The sequence below is a fragment of the Syngnathus leptorhynchus genome, chromosome 12, assembly GCF_054491065.1.
Source record: "Syngnathus leptorhynchus isolate UIUO chromosome 12, UIUO_Slep, whole genome shotgun sequence".
Lineage (NCBI taxonomy): Eukaryota > Metazoa > Chordata > Actinopteri > Syngnathiformes > Syngnathidae > Syngnathus > Syngnathus leptorhynchus.
Genome location: NC_141206.1, coordinates 3,030,245 through 3,054,966, shown reverse-complemented (window position 1 = coordinate 3,054,966; position 24,722 = coordinate 3,030,245). Strand labels below are relative to the sequence as shown.

General features: G+C 38.5%; 1 protein-coding gene across 3 annotated transcripts in view; it reads right to left on the bottom strand.

Moving 5' to 3' along the window:
* The window catches only part of cacna1bb (calcium channel, voltage-dependent, N type, alpha 1B subunit, b), a 115,799-nt gene that overhangs the window by 36,186 nt on the left and 54,891 nt on the right, over positions 1-24,722 (bottom strand). For all 3 annotated transcript variants that reach the window (XM_085927119.1, XM_085927121.1, XM_085927120.1), the window contains 20 exons: positions 23,049-23,236; positions 18,639-18,742; positions 17,317-17,432; positions 17,149-17,238; positions 16,386-16,475; positions 15,156-15,377; positions 14,969-15,081; positions 14,715-14,827; positions 14,277-14,408; positions 10,290-10,362; positions 9,787-9,904; positions 8,376-8,443; positions 8,195-8,301; positions 6,393-6,455; positions 3,024-3,740; positions 2,288-2,472; positions 1,910-2,039; positions 1,388-1,517; positions 922-981; positions 686-792 (listed from right to left, as the gene is read on the bottom strand). In XM_085927119.1, coding sequence (XP_085783245.1) covers positions 686-792; positions 922-981; positions 1,388-1,517; positions 1,910-2,039; positions 2,288-2,472; positions 3,024-3,740; positions 6,393-6,455; positions 8,195-8,301; positions 8,376-8,443; positions 9,787-9,904; positions 10,290-10,362; positions 14,277-14,408; positions 14,715-14,827; positions 14,969-15,081; positions 15,156-15,377; positions 16,386-16,475; positions 17,149-17,238; positions 17,317-17,432; positions 18,639-18,742; positions 23,049-23,236 — 2,926 coding nt within the window. The remainder of the gene's footprint in view (positions 1-685; positions 793-921; positions 982-1,387; positions 1,518-1,909; positions 2,040-2,287; positions 2,473-3,023; positions 3,741-6,392; positions 6,456-8,194; positions 8,302-8,375; positions 8,444-9,786; positions 9,905-10,289; positions 10,363-14,276; positions 14,409-14,714; positions 14,828-14,968; positions 15,082-15,155; positions 15,378-16,385; positions 16,476-17,148; positions 17,239-17,316; positions 17,433-18,638; positions 18,743-23,048; positions 23,237-24,722) is intronic.

Below are 24,722 nucleotides of genomic sequence, written 5' to 3'. Positions count from 1 at the left end.
TAAAGTTTCGAAAACATGGATGTTGTGTTCTCCGAGCCAAAGAGGAAAATATTTTTATGAATGCAAAGTTCAACAGTCAGCAGCAATATACAGGTGTGTTAGTGCCCATATACACAACCCCAACTACATTGGAATTCAGGTTTATATTTGACTACAAAAAATAAATCAGAGTGATGCATATCTAATTTGGGTGGATCGGAATATATGTACATACCTTGGTCCCTTACATTCAAATAGTTATTGCATTATAATCTATCACCACAGTAGCAAATTTAATGCTCGCAAACAATCAATACTTGGATTGAAAAAATAAGCTTTTTCAATCTCCCACAAAAAATGAATTCATTTCTTCCGTTTTAAATGCTAGTTTGCACATACATAACAAAACTGACTATAAAGAGATAGATTTTAAAACACTGCACGTGTACTTTATTGGCAGGTCACAGGTAGATGCAAATTTTTATTTTAATATGTTATCTTAAATAAAAATATAATGTTCAAGATTATTTCAACATAAAAATGATTGATAATTTCCAGTTAATTTCTCTTCTTTCATGTGACTTGTCAGGGCTGACAAGTTGACACCATGTTATCAGCACTGATGTCAGGCAATTTTTGCCAAGTTATATATATTGAATGCTTATATATGAAAATCATTGTTAGAACATTAAAAATGACAACTTACGAGCAGGCGAATGCCACAAGAGCGCCACTGACCACAATGAAGTCGAGAATGTTCCATAAATCGCGAAAATAGGAGCCAGGGTGGAGGAGCAGTCCCAAGTCAATCATCTTGAGAAAAGAAAACAATAATATTAGAAGAAGAAGGGGAAAAAAAAGCAAATGAGAATTATTCAGTTATTTTGTTTGATTTTCAGCATAATAAAACTTCCTCTATTTCTTTTTTGGCATATCTGTTACCTTAATCACCATCTCAAATGTAAACACTCCAGTGAAGACATAATCCAGATACTTGAGCACCTGCAAAACAATCAAGCATTCGAAAAGATGCTGTAAAATGAAATTGTGAAATTTGTGAACGCATAGATGATTGCACTCTCCTCAACCAGAACCCACTCCTCCCAAAACCCGCAAATAAGACAAAAAGCACACATGAATGTTATATCAAAATCATGGTGACCCATTACAGAATATTATTTAGGGTTGCCAGTCTGTCATAGTAAAAAATACCAGATCACACATTTTTGTTTTAAACCATACAAGCTTGTGTGAACCTCCAAGCTATGTATTATTTTTGGATCTGCGATAAAAGAATAAAGAGGCAAATTCCTTTGCAAACATGGTGTACTAAATCTATATAATCTATAATCGATAAATCTATCTCAATATGCTTCTATCAGATCCTGATATTCACAATCTAACTCACATTGTTACGCGGTGCATTGGATTGCACAGGATCCTCAGCTGCCAAGGCGATGCTGCTCATGGTAATGACCATCAGGATGCACATTTCAAAGTAGCGCAGGTTGACCACGTAGTGACACAGCCGCCGTACCCTGTGACAGCACCCGCACGGAATTGTCAGAGAGCATACAATGAAGAGACAGCTCAGGTTCGAGTGCCATGCCTCCCAAACAAGCCATGAACAATAAGTGTTTCCCTCGCAGTCAAAATGACTCATTTGGTTGGTCATGAGCCGATATAAAACAACTTGAGATGCAGCATCAGCCGCACAGAGGAAAAAATTACAAACTTTAAGGAAATTAGGTGTTCCAATACAATTGTTGTGTTTTCATACCCTGTCAACAATCACAAAACAGTTCCTTAGGTACACTTGAACAATTTAAGACCTTACTTTTTCAACTCTCAGTTGGTTAAATGCTGGAAAATGCGATAATCAGGAGGTAATAAACAAAAATCCAATGGCACTTATTACTGAATGACTTACGGGTTTGTTTGTCCAAAAATGAACATGGAACTATAGGGGAGGATTTGCCGGGGCCTATTGACAGCATCGTCTTCTTCCAGAGCTTTCTTCTCCTCGCTGACTCCAAAGTTGCCGCACTCAATATTGTTCACTAGTGTGAAAAAATATTGCATATTGTGGCTCAAAGGGAACACAATTGAAAGAGAGACTATATGACTGTACAGTTTTAATTGTTGTTACGATTCGCAAAAGGTGAACTGATTTTCAGCCAAGGAAACAAAGCAGGGTTAGCCACGATGTTTACTTCCTCATCCTGAAATGACTGTAAATTTATTTTTCAATACTAAGACTCCAGTTGAAAAGCGTGCATAATGTGATGTGATGAAGGGTCTTGCTCACTGGGAATAATGGTTGTTTCTCCTGGTGGGGCAGTTATGGTGACAGGGATGTGAATTGTGTTGCTGTTAAGGCCGGCCTGGCTGGCTCTTGTGGAGTTCTTTTGGTTATCAGCATCCTCTTGCTTGTCTCCAAGACTGAGAGGACCGGTGGCAAGAACCTCCTCCTCACCATCAGACAGCATCTCCCTGAGGAAAGAGATGTTCCATCAGGTGTTTCATAGCGCTTCAACATATTTTTTTGTGAAATGAGATCCAGTATCTTTAGGGGATTGAACACAACTTTTCTCCAAAAACAAACAGGGAGGGAGACACCTTATAAACCCGTCAGGGTTTATAGTCTTCGTTGGGCATGACTATTTTCTTTGAATTTATTTTTTTTTCTTCATGTGACATTTGTGTTATTTTGTGCGTGCTAAATAAATAAAAAAAAATAAAAAAAAAAAAAACAGCTTCACTAGAATGATAAAATACCTATGACCGAATTGTATTGATTTTGTATAGCTATGACATACAGCGGGACAAAAAAGTATTTAGTCACCCACCAATCGTATAAGTTCTCCCACTTGAAAGATGAGAGATGTCTGTATTTTCATCATAGCAACACAAAATTAAAAGAAAAAACCCAATTGGTGGCTGACTAAATACTATTTTGTCCCACTGTAATGTTTGGGGATTCATAAATTACATTTCACATGAATCATAAAGCCGTCATGGACACATGTTGCACCTTTACGTACCTATGAATTTTCTTGCACTTTTTGCTTTCGTCTCCATCCAGAGTCGACTGCGCTCTGACCATTCGAGAGCAACGTCCTTTTTTCTCGCCGTTACCTTCCCCTCCCCTTCCCCGTCCTCTGCGCTCTCCATGGGCACCGTTCGCTAATGTCCCATTTCCCTCTTTCGCTGTACGGTGTGAGTGGTGGTGGCGATGACCTCTCTCTTGCCCTCCTCCTCGTGCATCAGAGATCTCCTCTTCCGGGGAGCCCGTGTGATGATGCCGCCTGCGTCGCTGCCCCTCATCCCGACTGTGGCTACTCTCGCCTCTCCTCTCCTTAGTCTGAGCGCCATTGCTATTATGATCTTTGCTGCGGCTGTGATGAATGTGATGCCTCGTCGCACGACCATCACATCCATCCCTGCCCTCGCCGTTCCTGTCCCGTTGGCGATGGTGCTTCCTGGTGTGCGAATGGAAGTTGTCTCCTGTGCTGTCTTGCTCTCCCTCTTCGGGTGGCCTGTTAGTAAGGTCGCTGTTCCTGGACTCTACCACAAGGGGTCTATCCAGGTGAGTCTTCATGTCAGGATGGAGATGGAGAACAGAGGACAGTCGTAGGCGTTCCTCTGGGTCGAGTTCATTAAACAAAGCCTCGTTGCTAGCTCTTATGTTGTGTCTCCTCAGTTGGTTGGTCCTCTGCTCCCACACTGACATGGTTTTGGCTGTTCGTTGCTGTTCCTTACTAGACACACACAAAACCCCACATGGAGATGTCACAATTAACGCTGTGTTATTTCAGATGCCTTTCCTTTACTATGTTTTTAAAAACATATTTTGGCACCTACAGTTCACACACTGACAGGCCAACTCTAGCATTGATGTGAAATTCATCATTTTCAATATCAACAGCTACTTGTTTGGCCCCTATAGACTCAAAGTTACTAGGATGTCACAAAATGATGAGTGGTGAAGAGCACAAATGTCCATCATGACAGCTTTCATTGACCATGCTTATGTAATATTACTGATGGGAAGAAGTTTCAAATTTGATTCATGAAACAGTTGTTGTGGTTTTTGACTCCTCAAGATGGCACTGATGGTTTAAAGAAAGAGGTTTGAAAAATGTCAGTGTACTTTCAGCCCATTGTCGAACAGAGTGCCATCGAGAGTAGCCAAAAAAAATACAACTGGTTCATGAAATAAATCTGAAGCTTCATTTTCCCATCACTATGAAACGTAAATAAGGGATCTGTTAAAACATTTAGGCTTTGCAGAAAATACATGAAACCAAAATGCAGTGAAATCAGATCAAATTCCCCCAAACTACAATACAGAATATGTCTGCATGCACCCAGGATGCCATAGTCATGAACAAATGTCTATTTTTACCAAAGACTTCCATTTTCACCAGCAATTTAGACGATCCCTCAATCTTTAGCAAACAATGTGTACTCGATAACACTTGTGATAGCACCCTCTCTTAGACATTCTTCATGCCGAGATAGATCCACAACCTAGTACAATAATCAATCAACCTCTATTTATCAAGTGCATTTCATACATGATATATAATGATATTCAGAAAATGTAATTTACTGGCTAAGGGTCAAATGTAATAAAGTGTAAGTATTTCACATTTTTATGAGTTGAAAGTGAAAACAATTCCCTTTACTTATGCTGCGAATTGGGTTGGTGGGAAACATTTGCGACTATTTCTCCCTGTCGTTTTTCATATAAGACGATGTTCATACACTTAAATGGAAACAAAGTTACCATCTGTAACAAGGACTGTTTTGAGTTATATCAATAAATATACATCCTATCATTAAGGTAAGTGTAAGAGGTCTGTAACTTTTCCAGTTAAGTCTTTCATTCATTCTTGCTCTACTTCGACAAAGCCACAAGAATTAAAGTAGAATACAGTATATCCACTATTAATGTGAAATATACTAGGCCCCAGCAATCTTTAAACCATCCAGAAAAAAAGGTACAGGGTTGCTGCAAGTGTTGCCTTTGCAATAAAGTACCCTAAAAATTACATTCAACAGATCCCGTTCTTAAAAAAAAATGGCCTTTTGCTATTGCAGTGTTTCTTCAAGATGAGAGACTGATTATTGCGTTTATTGTTAACTTGATTGAATATGCTCATAACCATATGGAACGTCGCAAACGGGACTTCAGTAAAAACGATATGTATTATAGTGTTTGCTGCCTTAGTAACGAGTCTACTGCGTTTACTCCAAAATGTTCATGAGCAACAGAACGATACCACAGTGTTCTGAGGGAATGACAAACTCTTCTTATTAAGCGTTGTAATGTTTTGTCTTCTCTTCTACCCATTGTGAAACTGTGTTGGGAACATGTTTGCTCCATGGATTATAAAACCATACAGTATCCTGTCAACCTCTGCAGACATGGCATGCCTGTATCCAATATGTATGGCAACCATGAATGAAGACACAAATGGGTGAAATTTGTGCTTTTTATATCATGTGCTTTTTATGTTTTCTTATTTCCATCTAACCCCCGAAAAATCAATGCTTACTGTGTTTATATGATTTATTTACATGGTACTTTATTGGTTACTTAAGTTTGTTCCATCTGGTCACCTGTACCTCAAGATTCGGTGAGCAGGGGTAGAGTAGATACTATAACTCCTAAGAGACGAGACAGAAGACAGACAGACAGACAGACAGACAGACAGACAGAGACAGACAGGCAAAGGACACAAAGGAAAGGATTCCACAAGCACACATAAGCAACACATAAAGGTTGTATTTCCCTTTTTTTTTATTTTATTTGAGTTGGAAATGACAAAGACACTGACGAGATTAAATTATTTTTTATGTGACAAGACCCCAAGAGGCATATAAACCAAATTAATCTTTGAGTTATCTCAAGAGATGTCAAATAGTCTGCCTCCATAAACTTATTTTTGAGCTGTTATACATTCAGACACCCCACAACAATGATTATGTTTACGCAGTATGGCAATAAGCAAGTTATTGGCTTCACTGCAGACAGTGTTAAAAAAAAACATTTTCAAATATTAAACAAAAAGTTCGAAAAATGTCTGTTTTGTTGCTTACTTCTCTGTTGTAACTATGGTTCAAGCCAATACATTTGATACTTTTGGAAAGATATCGTTTTTAATTTTCCTTTAAATAATTTGCCCTTTGTAAGGAACATTTGTGGTAGCTGTTTGCTTTGTATGATGTATTTGAATAATGGTCTACTTTGCTGACATTAAGGACAAGACAGACAATTGTGATTTGAGGAACCCCAGTGAGGAAGAGTAGGAAACTAATTATATAGGGAGTAATTGAGTCTGAATGGGGAGGACAGAGGAGAGGAGACAAAGAGGAGAATATTGTAACATAGAGTGATAACTCACAGTGACTGAATGCTGTTGATGGACGACCTGCGAGAGATTGCATCTCGATTTTGCTTTACAAAACTGTACATGCAGAACAAAAAAACAAAAGAAAAATGAGACACAAATTTGAAGGGAAAAGGTGGAGACTTAGTCTGTCCACATGTTCCCTTCTAAATTACTCCAAAGGACAAATCTGTGCAACTACTACTAGTAAGCAAACGTGTTAAGAAAAGCAGAAACTGAACCTGAAAAATAGTCAGGAGTTTCATTCCAAAGACATTTTCAACTTGAATTTGTAACTACAAGATTTTGTGTGGTGTTCAAACAGTCGTGTTTTTAGCGAAAATTATGCCTAATTTGGTCAAGAAAATGCCATGACATGAAACCCCGAGTTTACAAACAAAAACAGTACATTTCAAACAAAAACTGTTTTTTATGGGCAAGCTCACCAATGTCTAAACACACTATCCACTTTCAAACATTTGAAGAACACAGGATGCTAATGCACAGGAGAATAACAATGATGACAGTGGGTATGAGGGGAATAAGGCAAGCTAGATAGTATTTATCTTAAAAAAATATTTTGTTTCATGTGATGCATCTTAGAACTGCCTCTCATTGAGTGATGCGGCACAACACCACTGAACACTCGAGCAGTGTTATCACGAGTGGTCAAGTCTCAGCCGATAGTTTAGTAGTGATTCACAGTAGAAACCAAGATTTGGTGACTTTTCAAGTTATATCCAACTAAAACACAGGAGCTCTTACACAGGTGAAAGATCCATTTCTGGCTTTTAAGCAAGCGACACATAGCAGTGCTCTTCCAACCCATAAAAACAGTACAGTACACATACAGTGTAATGTTTTTTTTCGGCAGTACTTAACCGCATTTGTAATTTAATATGTAGCAGCGAAGCGTGTGGTACACGAACGATGCTTGTTCCATTCAAATAAATAAGTGCCTTTCAATATATATCCCCAATTTTTAGCCTTTGTTTCATCTAGCCCAATTCAGAAACTCAGCCTGAAAACCTTTATGACACATTAAAGGAAAATCTTAATTTATAATATATAATTTAACTAATTAATTACCTATTATATGATATCAGGGCTGTGCAATTAATCAACATTCAATTACAATTATGATTATTTCACTCCAATTACAAATTTGCATAATTGTAAGAAGAATTATCACATTATACAGTACCTTTGCATTGTTATAAAACATATTTGGTCCATTAAGGAACTTACATAATTATCGTGTTTCAAAGAAATTTGTCTTAATATATTTTTTTACATATACCAAAAAATAAACACTCATTTGACCAATCATTATTTCAATCATTCACAAAATATCCGTGATTCATATTTATCAATAATCGAGCATGTCAAACGTCATAAAAATTCCGTGGTGTTGATACTCATCTTCTCAAGGTTAATCATTAATGGATGTTTGTCATGAGCACAGGTCGTTTTGCAACTAGCAAATAAATAATGTGTAAAAATAAAGTGATGTGTACTTGTTCTACAAATTACTTCTCATAATTTCTGTTTTGATGCTCCAATGACATATTTTTAGCTCTGATAATTTTGAAGATAAAAATACAATAGTGGCAAGTAATACTGACTCGCTTGTCTGTAATTTAAGGTGAACTGGGGGGGCGACAGTCAAAACCACAGGGGCACTCTCCTAGGTGGAGAATATGAGCGTAAAACAAACTCAGACAGAATATTTGATGGGCTTGGAGGATGACAACAGATTAAATGAAAAAACAATATTTCATCATGGTTGTGGAAGAAAATGTTGCACAGAAACTTACGCAGCGATTGAGATGTTGGCTGCTGACATGGGACTGACTTCCTTCACCTCCAAAGCCTTCTGCAGAGCAAGCTTCTTATTGGCTGCCTCCTCCTGTTCTTCTTCATCCTTTAGCCAAGTTGCAGTATTATGCAACACAGTTAGTTGTATGTATTTCATTAAAATAGAAAGCCTGAGCGTACCTTTGTTAGCTCCTGTGCATTTGCAAGATTATCAACAGCGATAGCCAAGAAGACATTCAGCAGGGTGTCTGAGAAACAACACGACTCAGGACAAATTATGGAGTTACTTTGTCGCAGGTTACACTCATCATAAGACATTTTGGGAGGGCATATTTACCGACTAAACCGTCATAAAAAAAGAAAGATGAACTGCTCAAAGAAACAGATTTAAAAGACTCATTCCGTGGGAATTTGATTCATTCTTTCAGAAGCACAGGATTGTATAAAATGTCTTGGTAAAATGACGAGTTATTCTGGAAGACTAATAAAACACTATGTGAATGGTCTGGAAATACTTAAATCCTGCATACATTGGTTATGAAAAGTGTTCTCATTTTTATCTAAGTCATACAAACAGTCTTCATGAACTAACACTACTGGACCACTTTATGGTCTTATGTCTGTCTGTCTGTCTGTCTGTCTGTCTGTCTGTCTGTCTGGATGGATGGATGGATGGATGGATGGATGGATGGATGGATGGATGGATGGATGGATGGATGGATGCATGCATGCATGCATGCATGCATGCATGCATGCATGCATGCATGGATGGATGGATGGATGGATGGATGGATGGATGGATGGATGGATGGATGGATGGATGGATGGATGGATGGATGGATGGATGGATGGATGGATGGATGGATGGATGGATGGATGGATGGATGGATGGATGGATGGATGGATGGATGGATGGATGGATGGATGGATGGATGGATGGATGGATGGATGGATGGATGGATGGATGGATGGATGGATGGATGGATGGATGGATGTCCGTACTTATTCATTAATTCCTTTTATTTATTTATTTATTTATTTATTTATTTATTTATTTATTTATTTATTTATTGGGACAGCAGTGGTTTATTACTATCATATCGTCTCATGACAACCATTTGTTACTTTGTGAAACCAATACCTCCAATTTCATCAAAATGATTACCTTGGTTGACTAGCATCTGACACCCCCTGGCTCTTGGACATTAGCCTCATTGTTTACATTATTTTTTTTCACCCTGCACATTGCATAATGTGTTCAATAAAAACATCACTCTTGTTGTATTAGCTTAACACCACTGTGTTTCTCTGTTGTTGGGACTTGGCAGTAGATCAGATCACATTTTATGACCAGTTTAAGCAGGAGCTGAAGTAATTCCAAAGGATTTTCATGCGTTTTGGTATAGATGGGCCAAAGTGAAAAGAAAACAAAATTTAAATTGTGATCCACATCCACTAAAAATCTCAAACTTTAACTTGGCTTCTAATTCACAAAATATTTCCTAACATATTTTTCTCCTAAGCAATTATTTAAAAAAAAAAGCATAACATCAATATGCTAATAATTTAGCTTTTACTAATGAGAGGATACAGTTTCCAAAAAGTGTAAGGACAATGAAGTAGACGGAAGAAAACATTCCACGGCGAACACCTCCTTGTGACTCTATGCCGTGGTACATCACCGCATTCCAGTCTTCTCCAGTTAAAATCTGAGTGAGTCAAGAGAATTCCAGTGACACTTGGGCTTTTAGAGTACAGCACAGAACTTAATTATCTCGCAGCATAAAGGGTTGTGAACACAGACTAATTAAGGGATTATAAGTGATCTTGTCAGGAGGCAAAAGGTACACAGAGCAGTAATTTCTTCTTATTAACATGACTGATAATAATCTTACAGCTTCCATAAAGTCAAGAGTTTCTCATTTTCAAGATGAACCCGTGTGTGTGTGTGTGTGTGTGTGTGTGTGTGTGTGTGTGTGTGTGTGTGTGTGTGTGTGTGTGTGTGTGTGTGTGTGTGTGTGTGAGTTTGTACGTACGTGCAAATGTGCGTGTGCGTGTGTGTGTGTTACAGTCCTTATATTAGGGCTGTCCCACCTGAAACACAGTGAGGATGGCTGCTGGAAAGGTATCAAAGTTTGTTGTTGGTGTTTCATCCTCAAAGTTGAATCTAAATGAAAAGAGGAGGAGAAAAGTTAGCATGAAGGAGCAACTCACTCAGCATGTCATAAGAAGGGCGTAGAATTCTGTCAAGGCCAATCATATTCAATCTGACACGAGTCATCCAGTTTTAGGCAAGTTAGGTACGTTCCGAGTCGTGCCAACAAACATACAAACGAATGTGATGACATAATCTCCCCTCTGTCAGGCTTTGTACTGTGTCACTAAAATGACACAATTTTTTTTTTATTTTATTGCTGGCAAAAGAAAATTAAAGCAGTTCAGTAATGACAAAATTACAAGCTGAGGCACTGTCGAAGAGGCGTTCAGACGTAATCTTTTTTGCTACTGTACAGTGATTCTATATGTGTGCGAGATGTGGGGCTGAAAATTAAAATGAGGAGAGGATGTGGTACACTTAGTTACCACAAGACCACTTGTGCCATTAACACCAAATCGCAGCCTGCTTCTTCCCCTCGACAAGATCACGCAACAAAGGCATGTTGAGATGTGTGGTATGTTACAAATACATAAAATCTAGATTCTCTTTTTTTACATAGAAAAAACTACAATAAACCTGCAGAGGTAAACCATTATCAGCCAGCCATAAAGCTTTTGCTCTCATATGCACTGTATTAGAGGGGAGTGGGGAGCGGCATCTTCTGTAATTCAATAAGCTTTGCCTCCCTTGGTATGGCATTATATTGTATCTCTGCATGCTCGTTTCCTTTCACTATTGCCCCAACCCCATCCCCCATGTCTGATCACGGCATCCTTCATCACACTTACATCTTTGTTCCGTTTCTTTCTAAGCCTTCTTTTCCTTCCTAACACGCCTCACCCACTATTGGCTCTCCTATTTTCCTATTGTGGATTAGAGGGTCCACTGCAGGCGGTGGGCTGCTGTGCTTGTGAGTTCTGACCTCTGTTTACTGCGATAATGGGGATTGGGAGTGCTCATCCAAAAAGCACCCGCAGAGACTTCGTTAAAACAATTCGCGAAGTGCGTGTCACGTGAGTCCTAACTCCCAACAGTTTATACATGGTGCAACTTATGTTCCCCCCAATTTACCTGGGGGAAAAAGGTAGCGATTCCATAAAATAGAAAACAGGTCTTCCTCAAACAGACCAGATTTTATTTAATTTATACCCGTTTGTATGTAATTTTACACATTTATATTTGTGAATATTTATGCTATTAGATGTACTTTTGGTTGTGAGAAACGCATTGAGTTAAATATATATATTTATATAGCCTATATATATTTATAGGCTGAGTTTGCCTGATGTTCAAACACGGAAAAAAAACACGAAAAACTATTTTGTAGTCATTACAGTAAAGGCTGCATATTTTTTCAAAGCTTATCACAAACAGACGTGATGTCCTTTGAGTCTCAGCAGGGAGACGGTCCACTGCCTCCAGCTGTTTATCTTTTAATTCTCAATTTTACAGAGACAAGTTTGGTGTGTTGTGTGCCAGAACATAATATATGAACAAAAAAATGCATTCAGGAAGAACATAATATCTGAACAAAAAAAATGTATTCAGGATGCATAAAATAATTGATTTTCCTTGATTTTTTTTAACATGCCATTACATAACATTTCGTTAAGGATTGAAACGATCCTGTTTCATGAGGAATTGTCAACCTGAGTGTGTTAGTGGTTGCGTTACTCATACAAAAAAACATTTTTCCTGAAAGACTGACTATTATTGAGTGTAATTATTTTTACTCATAAAACTTAAAACGAACATTGTTTGTCGGTCATGTAAACATGTATGCCACCAAATGTGCACTGCTGGCTGAAAGCACTGTGTGGACGTCAGACTCATCTCACACTTGTCCATCACAAGAGACTGATGTGGTGCTAATGATGGCATTGACTGATAGAAGACTGGGTGCCATAGCAACAGTCAGCTGCTTTCAAGGCAGCCAGACGTGGTGTTTGTGAGGCCTGTCAGTCCAAGGAGAACCGACTACAAGTGAAAGGCTGCTTAACACATACTAAAGGTGTGAATACTATAAAAACCCAGCAAAAGCAGTATGTGGCAACATAAAAACTAGTGGTTGACCACTTGACAACAGTGCTGGCAATACAAATACTACTTTTCAACTATACATCTATCAGTCTAACATCCTGCTACAAATCAAATAAAATACGTAAAAGTCATCTTCCAGTCATTGGATTTTACTTTTTGCTACAACTGTCACAATCAGGGCTATTCAATCACAAATTTAGTTGCGGCAAATTCTCAAATCAAGAAATGTAGTCCGCCCATACAAATGAGTGAATCAACAATTTTCATTCTCAACATTACGAAAGTTGAAACAGGCATGTGTTTTCCACATTACTTCTTGCCATTACTCTTGTATTTAGCGTAGCCACATAAAAAAACACACACAAAAAAAAAAAAAAAAACAATGTGGCCAATGTGGATAGGCTGCACAAGAGTTGCATTCAAAGTATCAAACACCGTATGAATGCAATTCATTTCAAGACGGCTGGACCACAAGCTGTACGATTTGGTTCGGCATGTGGCCCGCGGGTAGCTAATTGAATCGCACTGGGTTACACATTGTAAGATGAAGCCATAAAAAAATATCCATTTCTCTTTGCTGCTTGTTGTGTTTCCTACTTACAGTGAATCACTTAAAAAGATATTATGCATGATGTTACGTTTCTAAAAGGTCAACCCTTGGAACAAAGTATTTTTCTGCCATTGATGATTACCACCCATGAAAATCAAAAACAAATCAAATCAGGAGGTTCTAGAGGAGAGGCAAATTGATCTGAGAAAGGCTCAATATGCATACTTAAAAGGTCTATGAGGTGAATAAATGAAGAGTTTGATTGAAACAAATATCGCTTCTTTATTCTTTTTTGATAGCATGCCGAGTGCTTTGTACACAAACTATAAAACCAACCACCTTTTGCTTTGAATCATTTGGACTAGTTTTCGGCTCAGTCAGAACCCGAGTGTGGACGTGGACAAGCACTATAGAAAATGTATGGATGAATATACTGATCAAATTTGTTTTGATTGAATCTAGTCGATGGAGAGGAGCTTTAACCATCAGAACGTCAAGACAATTCTTTGTGAAGGATGACTAAAGTAATGAAACAATAATCCCTAAAACCCTTTCTCACAAGTCTGAGCCAGCACTGGGCGGCTTCTGAGCTGTCACCTTTGATTTTAAGTGCTTTAGAAAGAAACAGTTGACTTGTTTACAAGTAGTCATCTGTCAGCTCCGTTTTTTTTTTTTTAGTGTTATACTTCATTGAACTAATGATTTCGCCAAGAGCAGCAATATTCTTTCAGGATGTAATATATATTTAGGGATACATAAAACAAGCAGGAAAAAAACCTGACAAATTGTTAAAGCCCTTTTACATAAAGAATTCGCCTTATAGCATTTTTTCGAATTGACCAATTTAGATTTTGCCAGTGTTGCAAATACTTGGACCATTTAGAGTGGTTCACAACTTGTAAAAGCAGACTAATATGTGAGTTGAGTATTCAGGACTAAATGCCAGCTGGATTATGAAGTGCTCCCATCATTAGATAGCATGAGACTCCTTGCTGGGAGTGGTATCAAAGAGCCACAGTCACTGCTGCTACTTTGCCAGCTTCCTGCTGCGCCAACATGTCTGTCACCAGCACCACGCAGGGCTACTGGCTCAATACAAGAAGGGTCGGCTGGGGAAATGGTTGAGGGAGAATATGAGCACTTGTGTACAGTACGTGTGCGAGTGGTGTGTGTATATTTGTGTGTGTTGCAGGCATGAAACAAACAGTGAACTAATTAGAATTCGGGAAGAGACAAGCACAGTCTGTGTGCATATTAAATCAAGCGCTGGATGGAAATGAGAAGAAAGATCAGTCAGACTGTATGAGTGGGAAAGGTTCAAGATATTACTCACTGTCCTCCAAAGAGCTGCATGCCCAGCAGAGCGAAGACAACGATGAATAGAAAGAGGAGGAAAAGCAAACTGATAATTGACTTCATGGAATTAAGAAGGGAGACCACAAGGTTCCTCAGGGAGTTCCAATACCTAAGTTACAGAACAAGGACAACAATTACTGACCAAAGCTGGGAAATAGAACAAAAGATCCAATAGCTCAACAGAATATTATCAAAACTGACATGTATTGAGGAAAAGTGAAACTATACAGTTTTTATTGGTCAAAGTTGTGTGGTGCCTAACTAATTGCAACAAAATCTAATATGAATACATTTTGACAAGGCATTGAATCTCTTTGTTTCCACCACAATCTTGGTTACATCATACTGCAGTTTGTAACATATTGTGTCATGATAGTTTGGTGATATTATTTTATCTTTGTGGAGAGAAACTCACTTAGTGACTTTGAAGATTCTTAGCAGTCTCAGTGCTCTCAACACACTGATTCCAAATGATGCTCCGGGCTTGATCATGTCCCAGATCACCTCAAAAATACTTCCCACAATCACCTAGATTTAAGAGACGGGAGAATAGTAGGTCCTCAGTTCAAAGTTCCTTAATTTTACCAAGTGGATTAGAAAAGATGCACTTGCTCTCTTAAGACCTGATCATCGATCTGCACTGGTGTTAGAAAAACAGGATTCACTTACCCCAAAATCAAAGCAGTTAAAGGAGGAGTGGAAATAATTCCGTGGTCCAAGGCCATACATCTTCAAGGTCATCTCGGTGAGAAACAAACCCAAGAATACAAACTCCGCTGTGTCTGTGATAAACATGAACATAACAGAGGCTGATAAATGTACACAGCTTTCATTTGAGGCAAATTGTGTGACTTACACAGGGCTGTTGTAAGCCACGCGGGTTGATCGTAGTGGACTATGGCCACGCACAGAGTGTTCAGGCCAACCAGACACAGAACGATCCAGTAGAAGCTCTGCGCTTTTACCATTCGCCGGATAAAGAAACGAGTTCGTTTCTCCTTACGACGAAAATAAGACGAGCTGTCCATCTTCGTGCTGCTTTTCACACTGGCCCGACCAAAGGGAGAACCAGGGGGAGCTGAACATGACATAAAATGGTTTAACTTTTGTATTCTACCTGAGTGACAGCTTCAAAAGCTACCAAATCTACCAAAAGCACATTGTTTTTCATTCTCGACAGTTTCCTCTGACTCTGTCAGCGAGTTATTTTGATTTTCGCCAGTGATGGGTAAATAAAGCTTCATATTTGCCTCACGAAACTGTAAGTAATTTTGGGCTACTCTTGATGGTGTACTCTATTCAACTGAAAAGACACTTTAACCTCTTTATTTAGATATAACACTTCCATCTAGAGTCAAAAAATACAACAACTGGTTCATGAATCTAATTTGAAACTTTGTTTTCCCCATCACTATTTTTTTGCAGCACAAATCCCACAAGCACAAAAACGTGTGAGTCAAATCAAGATGAAAACAAAAAAATGTGATTTCAAAATTTCCAAAAGCGCAAAAAGGGATACCATAGCAGACGTGAAGTATACTGTATGTGTCTGTGTATATTGTGCATAGAGAGTGTAAATATAATTTCACAGTTTCAGCATGCACGATGACTGCATTAGCTTTGCTCGCTCTTATCCATATACACTCTGTAGCAAGCATTTAAGTAGTGGCAGGACAAAATTAACTTCAATTATCATGTTTTCACCTAGTTGCAGACAATAAACGACACGTTCTCTTTGCTTGTTTCTGTGAAGCCAATTAATTTCTAAATTCATATTCACACATGCTGAAGGTAACAGTATTTTAAGCAGTTAATTATCCATTCCTTCTCTAATACCAGATCCAGATGGTATTGAAGTGCTTCTGTGATGCTCACAGCTCAGGCAAGTTGGATATGTAACCGTGTTTTATAGTGTTGACGTAACATGCCACTTTAACCCCAGACCTGAGTCAGTCTCAGGATGGCTATATTTATTGTCAAAGACAGGCTTTTAAGGTGGCTTTTATTCTAAAGGTCAACTTTTGAGGAGACACTACGTGAAGGTCGGAGGTGATCTGCTGGTGCAGAAAAACAACGTCGGGCTTACCAACAGAAGAGATGTCAGCAAATGGATCTTCCCCTTCTTCAGCACCGATCAGGTCATTTTTATCCTTCTTAATTTTGCTCCGTTTCAGGACTGTAAAGATTCATGTAGAACAACAGTAGGATAAAAATAATTAGAATATATGTACACTGTACAGCTGTGTGTATGTGTGTTTGAAAGAAAACTAATTACAAGTGTGAGTGAATGGGCAATTTTTATGATTTATGATAGATTTTATCTTGTTTTGATGTTCTGCCTTTCCCTCTAGCTTTGAAATGGAAGAAACACTAACTAATATGGATTTTAATTGGTACGTGGCCGCCGACACATTGTCACAGTGGTTTTTTTTTTCTTTCAGTCAAATTTCTGTCTAATAAATCACCTGATGTTGGACATGAAAATGTTAAGCGAGAGAGAGAGAGAGAGAGAGAGAGAGAGAGAGAGAGAGAGAGAGAGAGAGAGAGAGAGAGAGAGAGAGACAGAGAGACAGAGAGACAGAGAGACAGAGAGACAGAGAGACAGAGAGACAGAGAGACAGAGAGACAGAGAGAACATGATACATAATTATAGTAACATAATACTGGAGCTCAGTATTTGATTTTTTAAAATTATTTTCACACACAAAAAGGAAAAAAAAGAAATCTCTCATTCAGTCAATCAACCTGATGGTCCAGAAATCTGTTGTCTGAATGCCAAACTAAAATAGGCCACAATATTTTTTTGTGCCAGGTAATTTTGGTGTGAAAGCACTTTTAGTATTTTGCACCTGGCAGATTTTGTTTCCTCTTGTACCACGCACCATCCAGAGGTGACTTCTCCTCTGCAATTTCCTCCTCCTCCTCTAGCAACACCTCCTCTGCAGAAGAAACAAAAGTAACAGTTTCATGATTTGGGGGGATTTAATCATTAGCACAGGTTTAGGGATGGGGCCAACCAGCTTTGCAGATCCATTCCAGGTATCCCGTAAGCTCTCTCTCAATTTGTTGCTGCCTTCGAAGCTTGAGGAACTCCTGTCTTTTCTCCACCCGCTCTCTTTCTTTGGCAAACTCTCTGTGGAATTGACAAGATGCTTTAATTGTCACAAAGGGTAAACACATTTTACACTAGACGTTCTTCTGTTGCGTTTACAATGCATGTCAGATTAAATGATTTGGAAAAAAAGGTAATTAACCACAGAGTAAATACTGTATGGCAGCTTTGATGAAAATTTAAACAGAACCTCGTTGATGGATATTGTGTTAGTATAGATTGTATGTATTTTTCTGCTGGAGCAAAGTGACTGCCTTCACTTGAAGGTTAAAAGCAATTGAATGTGTTTATTTTCCACACTTAAGTGGATGTCATACAAAATAATTTGAGAAAGTGATTTCAAGATGGATTAAAAAAATATATTGACCATGTTTTATTTCCACATAATGTTGCTAGCTTTTGCTGCCCTAGAAAACACTAACTATGTTCAGGAGGACCAAGGGTCACATCACAGATCGTATAATTCATTGCTAAAAAGAAAAAGACCCAACAACAACCATACTGTACATGTATAAATTATGTGATCTTTCAAGTTCTTTCCTCTTTACCAGAAATGTGGAATAAAACTGTTTATCATCTTACATTTAACATTAATTCTTACAACAGTGCAAGTAAAAATTCAATGTAAAGAAAAACAGAAATGTTGTAGGCAGGAATCTGTACCTCCAATACAATTGCCATTTATCACACAAACAGTCATGACTGCAATTTGATGCTGGACAGTTTGACTTTTTGTAGCAATTCATTTATACAAGTCACCTTGCAGTGTGACATGCCATGAAGCATCAAGATTGCGGTTACCAACCCAAAACAACCACAAACAATTTAAGGATCGCAAGTGCACTTAGATTCGAAGTGCAGATCCTGTATTGTTTTTTTTTTTTTACTTTCTCAGTAGTGTTTCTTGGATCAATAAATCTGACATTTGTTTCCGTTGAGGCACGTTGACCCTCACGCCCAAGCTTTTGCACGGGATGAATTTTTTCCCAAGGGTGAGAAATTTGACCACAATTTTAAATGAAGTTTACATTTTTGTCGTGGGTGGAGCTATGTGATGTTTTATTTTTTATTTTGTATACATTAATGGCACTCCTGGAGTGCCATAAAAAATTATATAAGTGTTCAATGTGTTTAATCCTTATTATCTTCCAATAGCTCTGATTAGAATTCTAATTCTGAGCCAAAATATACATTTAGACTTTTAGTGAAAGGATAAAAACGACTTACCCTGATAGCACACCAAGCACCAAGTTGAGCATGAAGAAAGAGCCAATGATGATGAGAGGGATGAAGTAGAGCCAATTCCATGTGTTTCCTGCCACATCGTTGGTCTGGGTATACAAAACAGAGGAGTTTTAGGAAATTGTGAATTTGCGTGTGACCATTATTTTTAAAGGTCTCTATAAACATATGAATTATCCATCCGTTTTCTGAACCGCTTTGTCCCCACGGGGGTCGCGGGTGTGCTGGAGCCTATCCCAGCCGTCATCGGGCAGTAGGTGGGGGACACCCTGAACCGGTTGCCAGCCAATCGCAGGGCACACAGAGACGAACAACCATCCGCACTCACACCTAGGGGCAATTTGGAGTGCTCAATCGGCCTACCAAGCATGTTTTTGGGATGTGGGAGGAAATCGGAGTGCCCGGAAGAAACCCACGCGGGCTCAGGGAGAACATGCAAACTCCACACAGGGAGGGCCGGAGGTGGAATCAAACCCGCACCTTCCTAACTGTGAGGCGGACGTGCTACCCAGTGCCCAACCGAGCCGCCACATATGAATTAAGATAAGCTAATTTCATATTTATCACATATCAAAGATTACAAGATGTCGTCAGGAAACGAAACCAATTTCGGTTTACATTTTTCTGTACCGTTTATGGTTATATATGGGTAAGTTTCACCCTCTAAATCTTAGCATGATTGATACATGGAAAATAGAAAGGAAAGAAAAGGGATCGACATATAAGCATCAAGACGTCACTTTAAACTGTGCATGATATTTTAACGTCGGCCTCTGGCATCAACATCTGTGATTCTGTCTGCATCTAATTGGTGTGCATCAAATGTGTACGTGCGTATGCATCTGTGCAGGCTTGCACATTTTCTGCAAACCCTTTTAATGGCTGCATCATTTTCATAATTTGCAATTGAATAAAATGTCTGAAAAAAATACGTTATAATCCAGATGCAAATGTGCACCCGTCACTGCTTGCATGCAACACTTCACTAACAATGTTTCCTGCTCTTCAGACAAAATCAAAACCTAGAGGAGAGAATCAATGCCCCATTTTATTGAGCAGGATACAAAAGAAAGGAGTAGGAGAAAAACAAAGGGCAAAAGTAGCATCAGCGTCATTTAAAGGGATTTGAGCTAATAAGCCGAGTCTCCTTTTAAGTGCGAGGGCTGTGGAGTCGTCGTACACACTGTGCTACCAACCGAGGGGAACATACAGAGCATTTGGCAAAGGAGCCCGCTGGCGATACTCACGTAGTTCATTGCAAAACTGCTCATGCTGTATGTTCCCTTAGGCAAGGTACTTCAAATGACCCCATATGTTGGACAGAAGTAAACATCTCTTTGAGATATTTTGTTATATTTAAATATTTTGGAGGATTCACTTTGAACAAAATAGCTTAATTAGCAAGGCTTGAAAGACAAATGGTATCTATTTTTTGGGGGTATAATTGCATCTGAGGTCACTATATTACATCTGAATAAGTGAAAGATTACATCATTATTCGCAACAGTAATAAGGTCTGTTTTGGATATGACTGTAGGCCTGTGGCTCATTCTCATTAAGGTGTCATTATGTGTGATTTTGTGTTTGTTTTGAGGTTTGGCTTTACTCTGGAAAAGATGATTTGTGTTTTGGTCTTAGTTTGGGTTTGTTCTCTAGACTTTTTTTATTTGCCCTCCATTTGTTCATTTGCGCTGTCTCCACAAGCTCTTGTCAACTCCACTGCACTTCTGTCAGCTTCCTTACTGACTGACTAGAAAACATCACTTACACTAAATTGGACTACAATGCTTTGAAAGTCACCTGACTACATATTTCCACCTGCAAGTCATAACTATTTACCGCTGATCGTTTAGGATGTACCTTGTTGCTGTTCTTCCAAACTTTTTTTTTTGCACTTGTTTGGCATAATCCACAATTTCCCTGAGAGCATAAACTGTAATTCTGGGAAGGTCAATCTCCTAGAGATTTTTAAAATCCAATCTAATATTGATGCATAATTTATTTTTATTTATTTTTTTAACAGGGCAGGGGTAATTTGAGGCCCTTCTAATTCTTATGGCAGCGGCTGGATTGTAAGAAAAAGTAGTAAAATTACAAGACATGAAATGAAGATTGGCACACTGTGCACTGCAAAAGCACTTAACATATCCTTCTGTAACAAAAAAAATAAATAAATAGTGCCAATTTTAAAAGCGTGGCTTTGGTGGATCATTTCGCTGAATGGGTGCACAAATGAGGACATAATGGCAAGATGGTACTTGACGCAAGCATTTTTAGGTTTCTCAGGAGGTTGGAGTCCCTCAAGAGAAACCTGGTCAATAAGGTTAACGCTAATTGTTTTTACTTTGGTACTGTCTGTGAAATCGTTGATGGACGCAATGAGCCTCAAGCCTGACACAGCAAATGTAGACGATATAAAACCGTGTAAGAGGGGATGCTACAACCAACTGACTGCTCCAATAGTCACTAGATAACATGAGATTGCTGCAGTCGTGTTTTAAGTGACTTGGGAATTAGGCAGTAAAGAGAGATTAGAATGCAGAGGGTTTAATTTAAGCTCCTTCTCAAGAAACATTATCTGGGTGAATTGTAACAGAGTGTTAATTTGCATTTAGGAGGCACAACTAAACTGTCATGCTTATTTTTCATACCGTAGCTGGAAATTACATTTTTTTTTGTTGTTGTTGACAAATAAACAGCATACATACTATCGGACAACAACATATTTAGGTACTCAAGAAATGTCAGTACCGGTTTTAGAAATTGATGTACTAACGTTATAGCATTGAATTCAATCTTGTGTGTTGTCAGTTGTTACATATTTGCTGGTAATTTATTACAGTAAATGTTTTTCATTGTAATGTGTCCAATCTTATCACAAAAAACGGTTTGTGTAAGCATTCACATCAGTCTTGGGTGTATCATCCAATATTGTTGAACTTAACAAATATTCAGGGGTTCTGCTGATCATAGTGTTTCATTTAAGGCCATCGCGATGTAAAAACAAGCTGCTTTTGTATGATAAGGGCAGGTCGTTTCTTCTCTGTTGGTGCATTACTCACTGATATATGTTTGGCTACAAAGCACATGTCTGCTCACATTAATTACCTTTTTGTTCTTTACTTAAAAAAGACAGTATGATCTGGGGGCCACATATTGAGATATTTTAAATATGGACAAAATACATGCATACATGTAAAATATGTGCTCTTAAGGTATCTTTTTACTGGCAACACATATTAGGCTGTACGGTGCCGCACTGGTTAGCACGCCACCTCAGTTTGGAGAGCGCAGGTTCGATTCTACCTCTAGAATCACCTGCACATCTTTCCAATTCAGTAAAATGATATTGTCATTGTAATATAAGGTAATATAAGACCTAGGGCCTTATTTTTGTGCCCTTGTTCACAAGGGTCATGAGTTTAATTTTAGACTATTTTCCATAAAAAAAAAACTGATGGTTTATCCATAAATCTGATCAAAAGGAAGCTTCTTCATTCAGTCATTTTGGTGAATAAAGCAAATGTGTCTTTTGTTGGACACTATGCATGTATTGTTGGGTTTTCAATGTGTTTTTAGCTTTCTACTTTTAGTTACCTCAATGAAACCATATAAATGAAACAACAATGCATATTTGAAGAGAGTAATAAGCAAATACATAGATCATTATTTTATGATTCGTGATTTATGAATTATTCCTTCACTGCCAGACTTCATGATTCATACATTGGGAAACTGGGAGATGCACTTTTGCAGAGATGAAAACGGAGAAAATGTCTGACGGATTAGGAGAAGTACGAGGTAATCTGTGATGAATCCTCTGCAGAAAGGATGAAACATTTCTCAGAGGGAGTAAAAAGGAAAGAGTATGAATAAAAAGGGAAACATCAACGGAATGGAAATGTTGTCCTAGAGCAAACCAGTGAGCGTTTGCAAGCGCTTAAGATAATGAGCCTGGAAAAGTTACAGGAGATGTTTGCACTGAATTGAATGGAGCAGGAAGGAAATGGAAAGATGGCTCATGGGAAAGAAAAAAACCATGGCAGAAGGAAAAAGGTCTGAATATGTTCAATAATAATAATAATAATAATAATAATAATAAAAGAGACACATGAAGTCTCATATACTACAGCAAACAAAGACGGTTTTTGATTTTTATTATGAGAAAATATTTTGTACGAAAGATATTGCAAAGTAACTTGTCAATGCAATTTAATATTGGAATTTTAAAGTGGAAGCAGTGACACTGAAATGGACAGATTTTTGTTTTTTATGTAGGTCACTAAGGGTGTGAGTTGATGTAAAGTGTGCTTATACAGCCACAATGCTCGAAAATAGTCCAGTCACCATAAATTGTGACAGTTTTTTGCGACAACGTAGAATATATGAACTTACACTGTAGAGGACGTCAACCCAGCCCTCCATTGTGATGCACTGGAACACCGTAAGCACAGCAAACAGGATGTTGTCAAAGTTGGTAATGCCAAAATTGGGTCCGGTCCAGTATTCTCTGCACTGGGTCCCATTGGGACACAACCTTGCTGGAGGCTCGAGACCACAAGGCCATTCTGCTGCTTTTTCACCTGAATGAAAAAGGGATTTTTTTTTTTAGCATGACTTCTTTTGCTATTTTACGCTGCTTCACAGATACAGCAGACAGGAAATAAGGTTGCATATAAAGCAGTCTGTGTACAGTACAAACAGTGCAGTCCCAGGTCCTTTTCCAAAGCAGCTTCCACTAGCCTCCTAATGCTGCTGCAGAGTGTCCCATGATGTGAACGCCATCCGTTATCATCAGTTAAGCTCTATAAAGGCATCCATCGCTGGTAAGTGCTCAGCCCACTTCAAATGATTTCTCTCAGTGAACACCAATGACCCCATTGACCCTATCATTCAGAGTGGTACTGTAGCCCCATTCTGTCCATCACGACAGAGCATGTGGCCACAGGTTTGAAGGCCAACACCAGATTCAAAGGTTTGTCTGTGGACAGACCACTTTCCGGCAGACAGCGGCATCGACTGCATCTTCGGCTCCACGCATTAAAGCCTTGCTTGTCTGCGGACACGAACATTGATCTGCTTACTAATGATGTGGTTTCAAAAAAATAGTTTAGCTCCATTGAAAAAGATCATATCTGTCTATATGGCAAATGTGGACAACTTAAATTATGTAGGAGGGGCTCAATTTTTGGGGGACCTGATGGCTGCCTTTTTAAAGATGGATACAATACATCTGTGTGTTTGTTTTGAAGCTCATTTAGATTGTTTAGCGTCTTACAAGAATAGGAACAATCAATCCCAGGTTCATATTTATGTGACTTTTACATATTTTCATGTGTAAATGTAAAACAGGCTCTAAAAATGAAAAAAGGCTCGCATTGAATGAGTATAATAAACCAATGTCCCAGTATCTTTATGCTCAATACAGGCGTAAAAGATCCAGCCTTCTGTTCAAAGCATTTGAACAATAAAAGCATAACTCCATACTGTGTTTTTTTTCATCGTGCAAAGGTGCATGAGAATTACTATTCAAGTATGGCACAAAACTGCTGAACAGCAAACCAACGTTAAGCACAAGGGCTAATCGTCTTGCCTTTTTTTACAAAAATCAACTCAATCAAAATTTGATATGTTTGGAAAAAAAAATCAACTCACTCAAAATTTGATATTATTCATCATGTTTTCTATTTTTGTACCCAGAATATTTCTCTCTCTCTCTCTCTCTCTCTCTCTCTCTCTCTCTCTCTCTCTCTCTCTCTCTCTCTCTCTCTCTCTCTCTCTCTCTCTCTCTCTCTCTCTCTCTCTCTCTCTCTCTCTCTCTCTCTCTCTCTCTTCTCCATTCTTTAAAATGCATTGCGAGTGAGGCCATGCAAATATTCCTTGGCATGTAGAAAGAATCAATTGTACACAATCACCAGTCCTGCAGTAAGATGAGACGCCTAAAGTATGTTTTTAAGGAAATGTAAGCAAACATCCAGGGACAAAGATGGGTAGGAAAATCATTGATCAGTGGTGAGGGTACCACCTTCAATCTGAAACAACTGTTTGTAAGTATACCATAGACAGCTA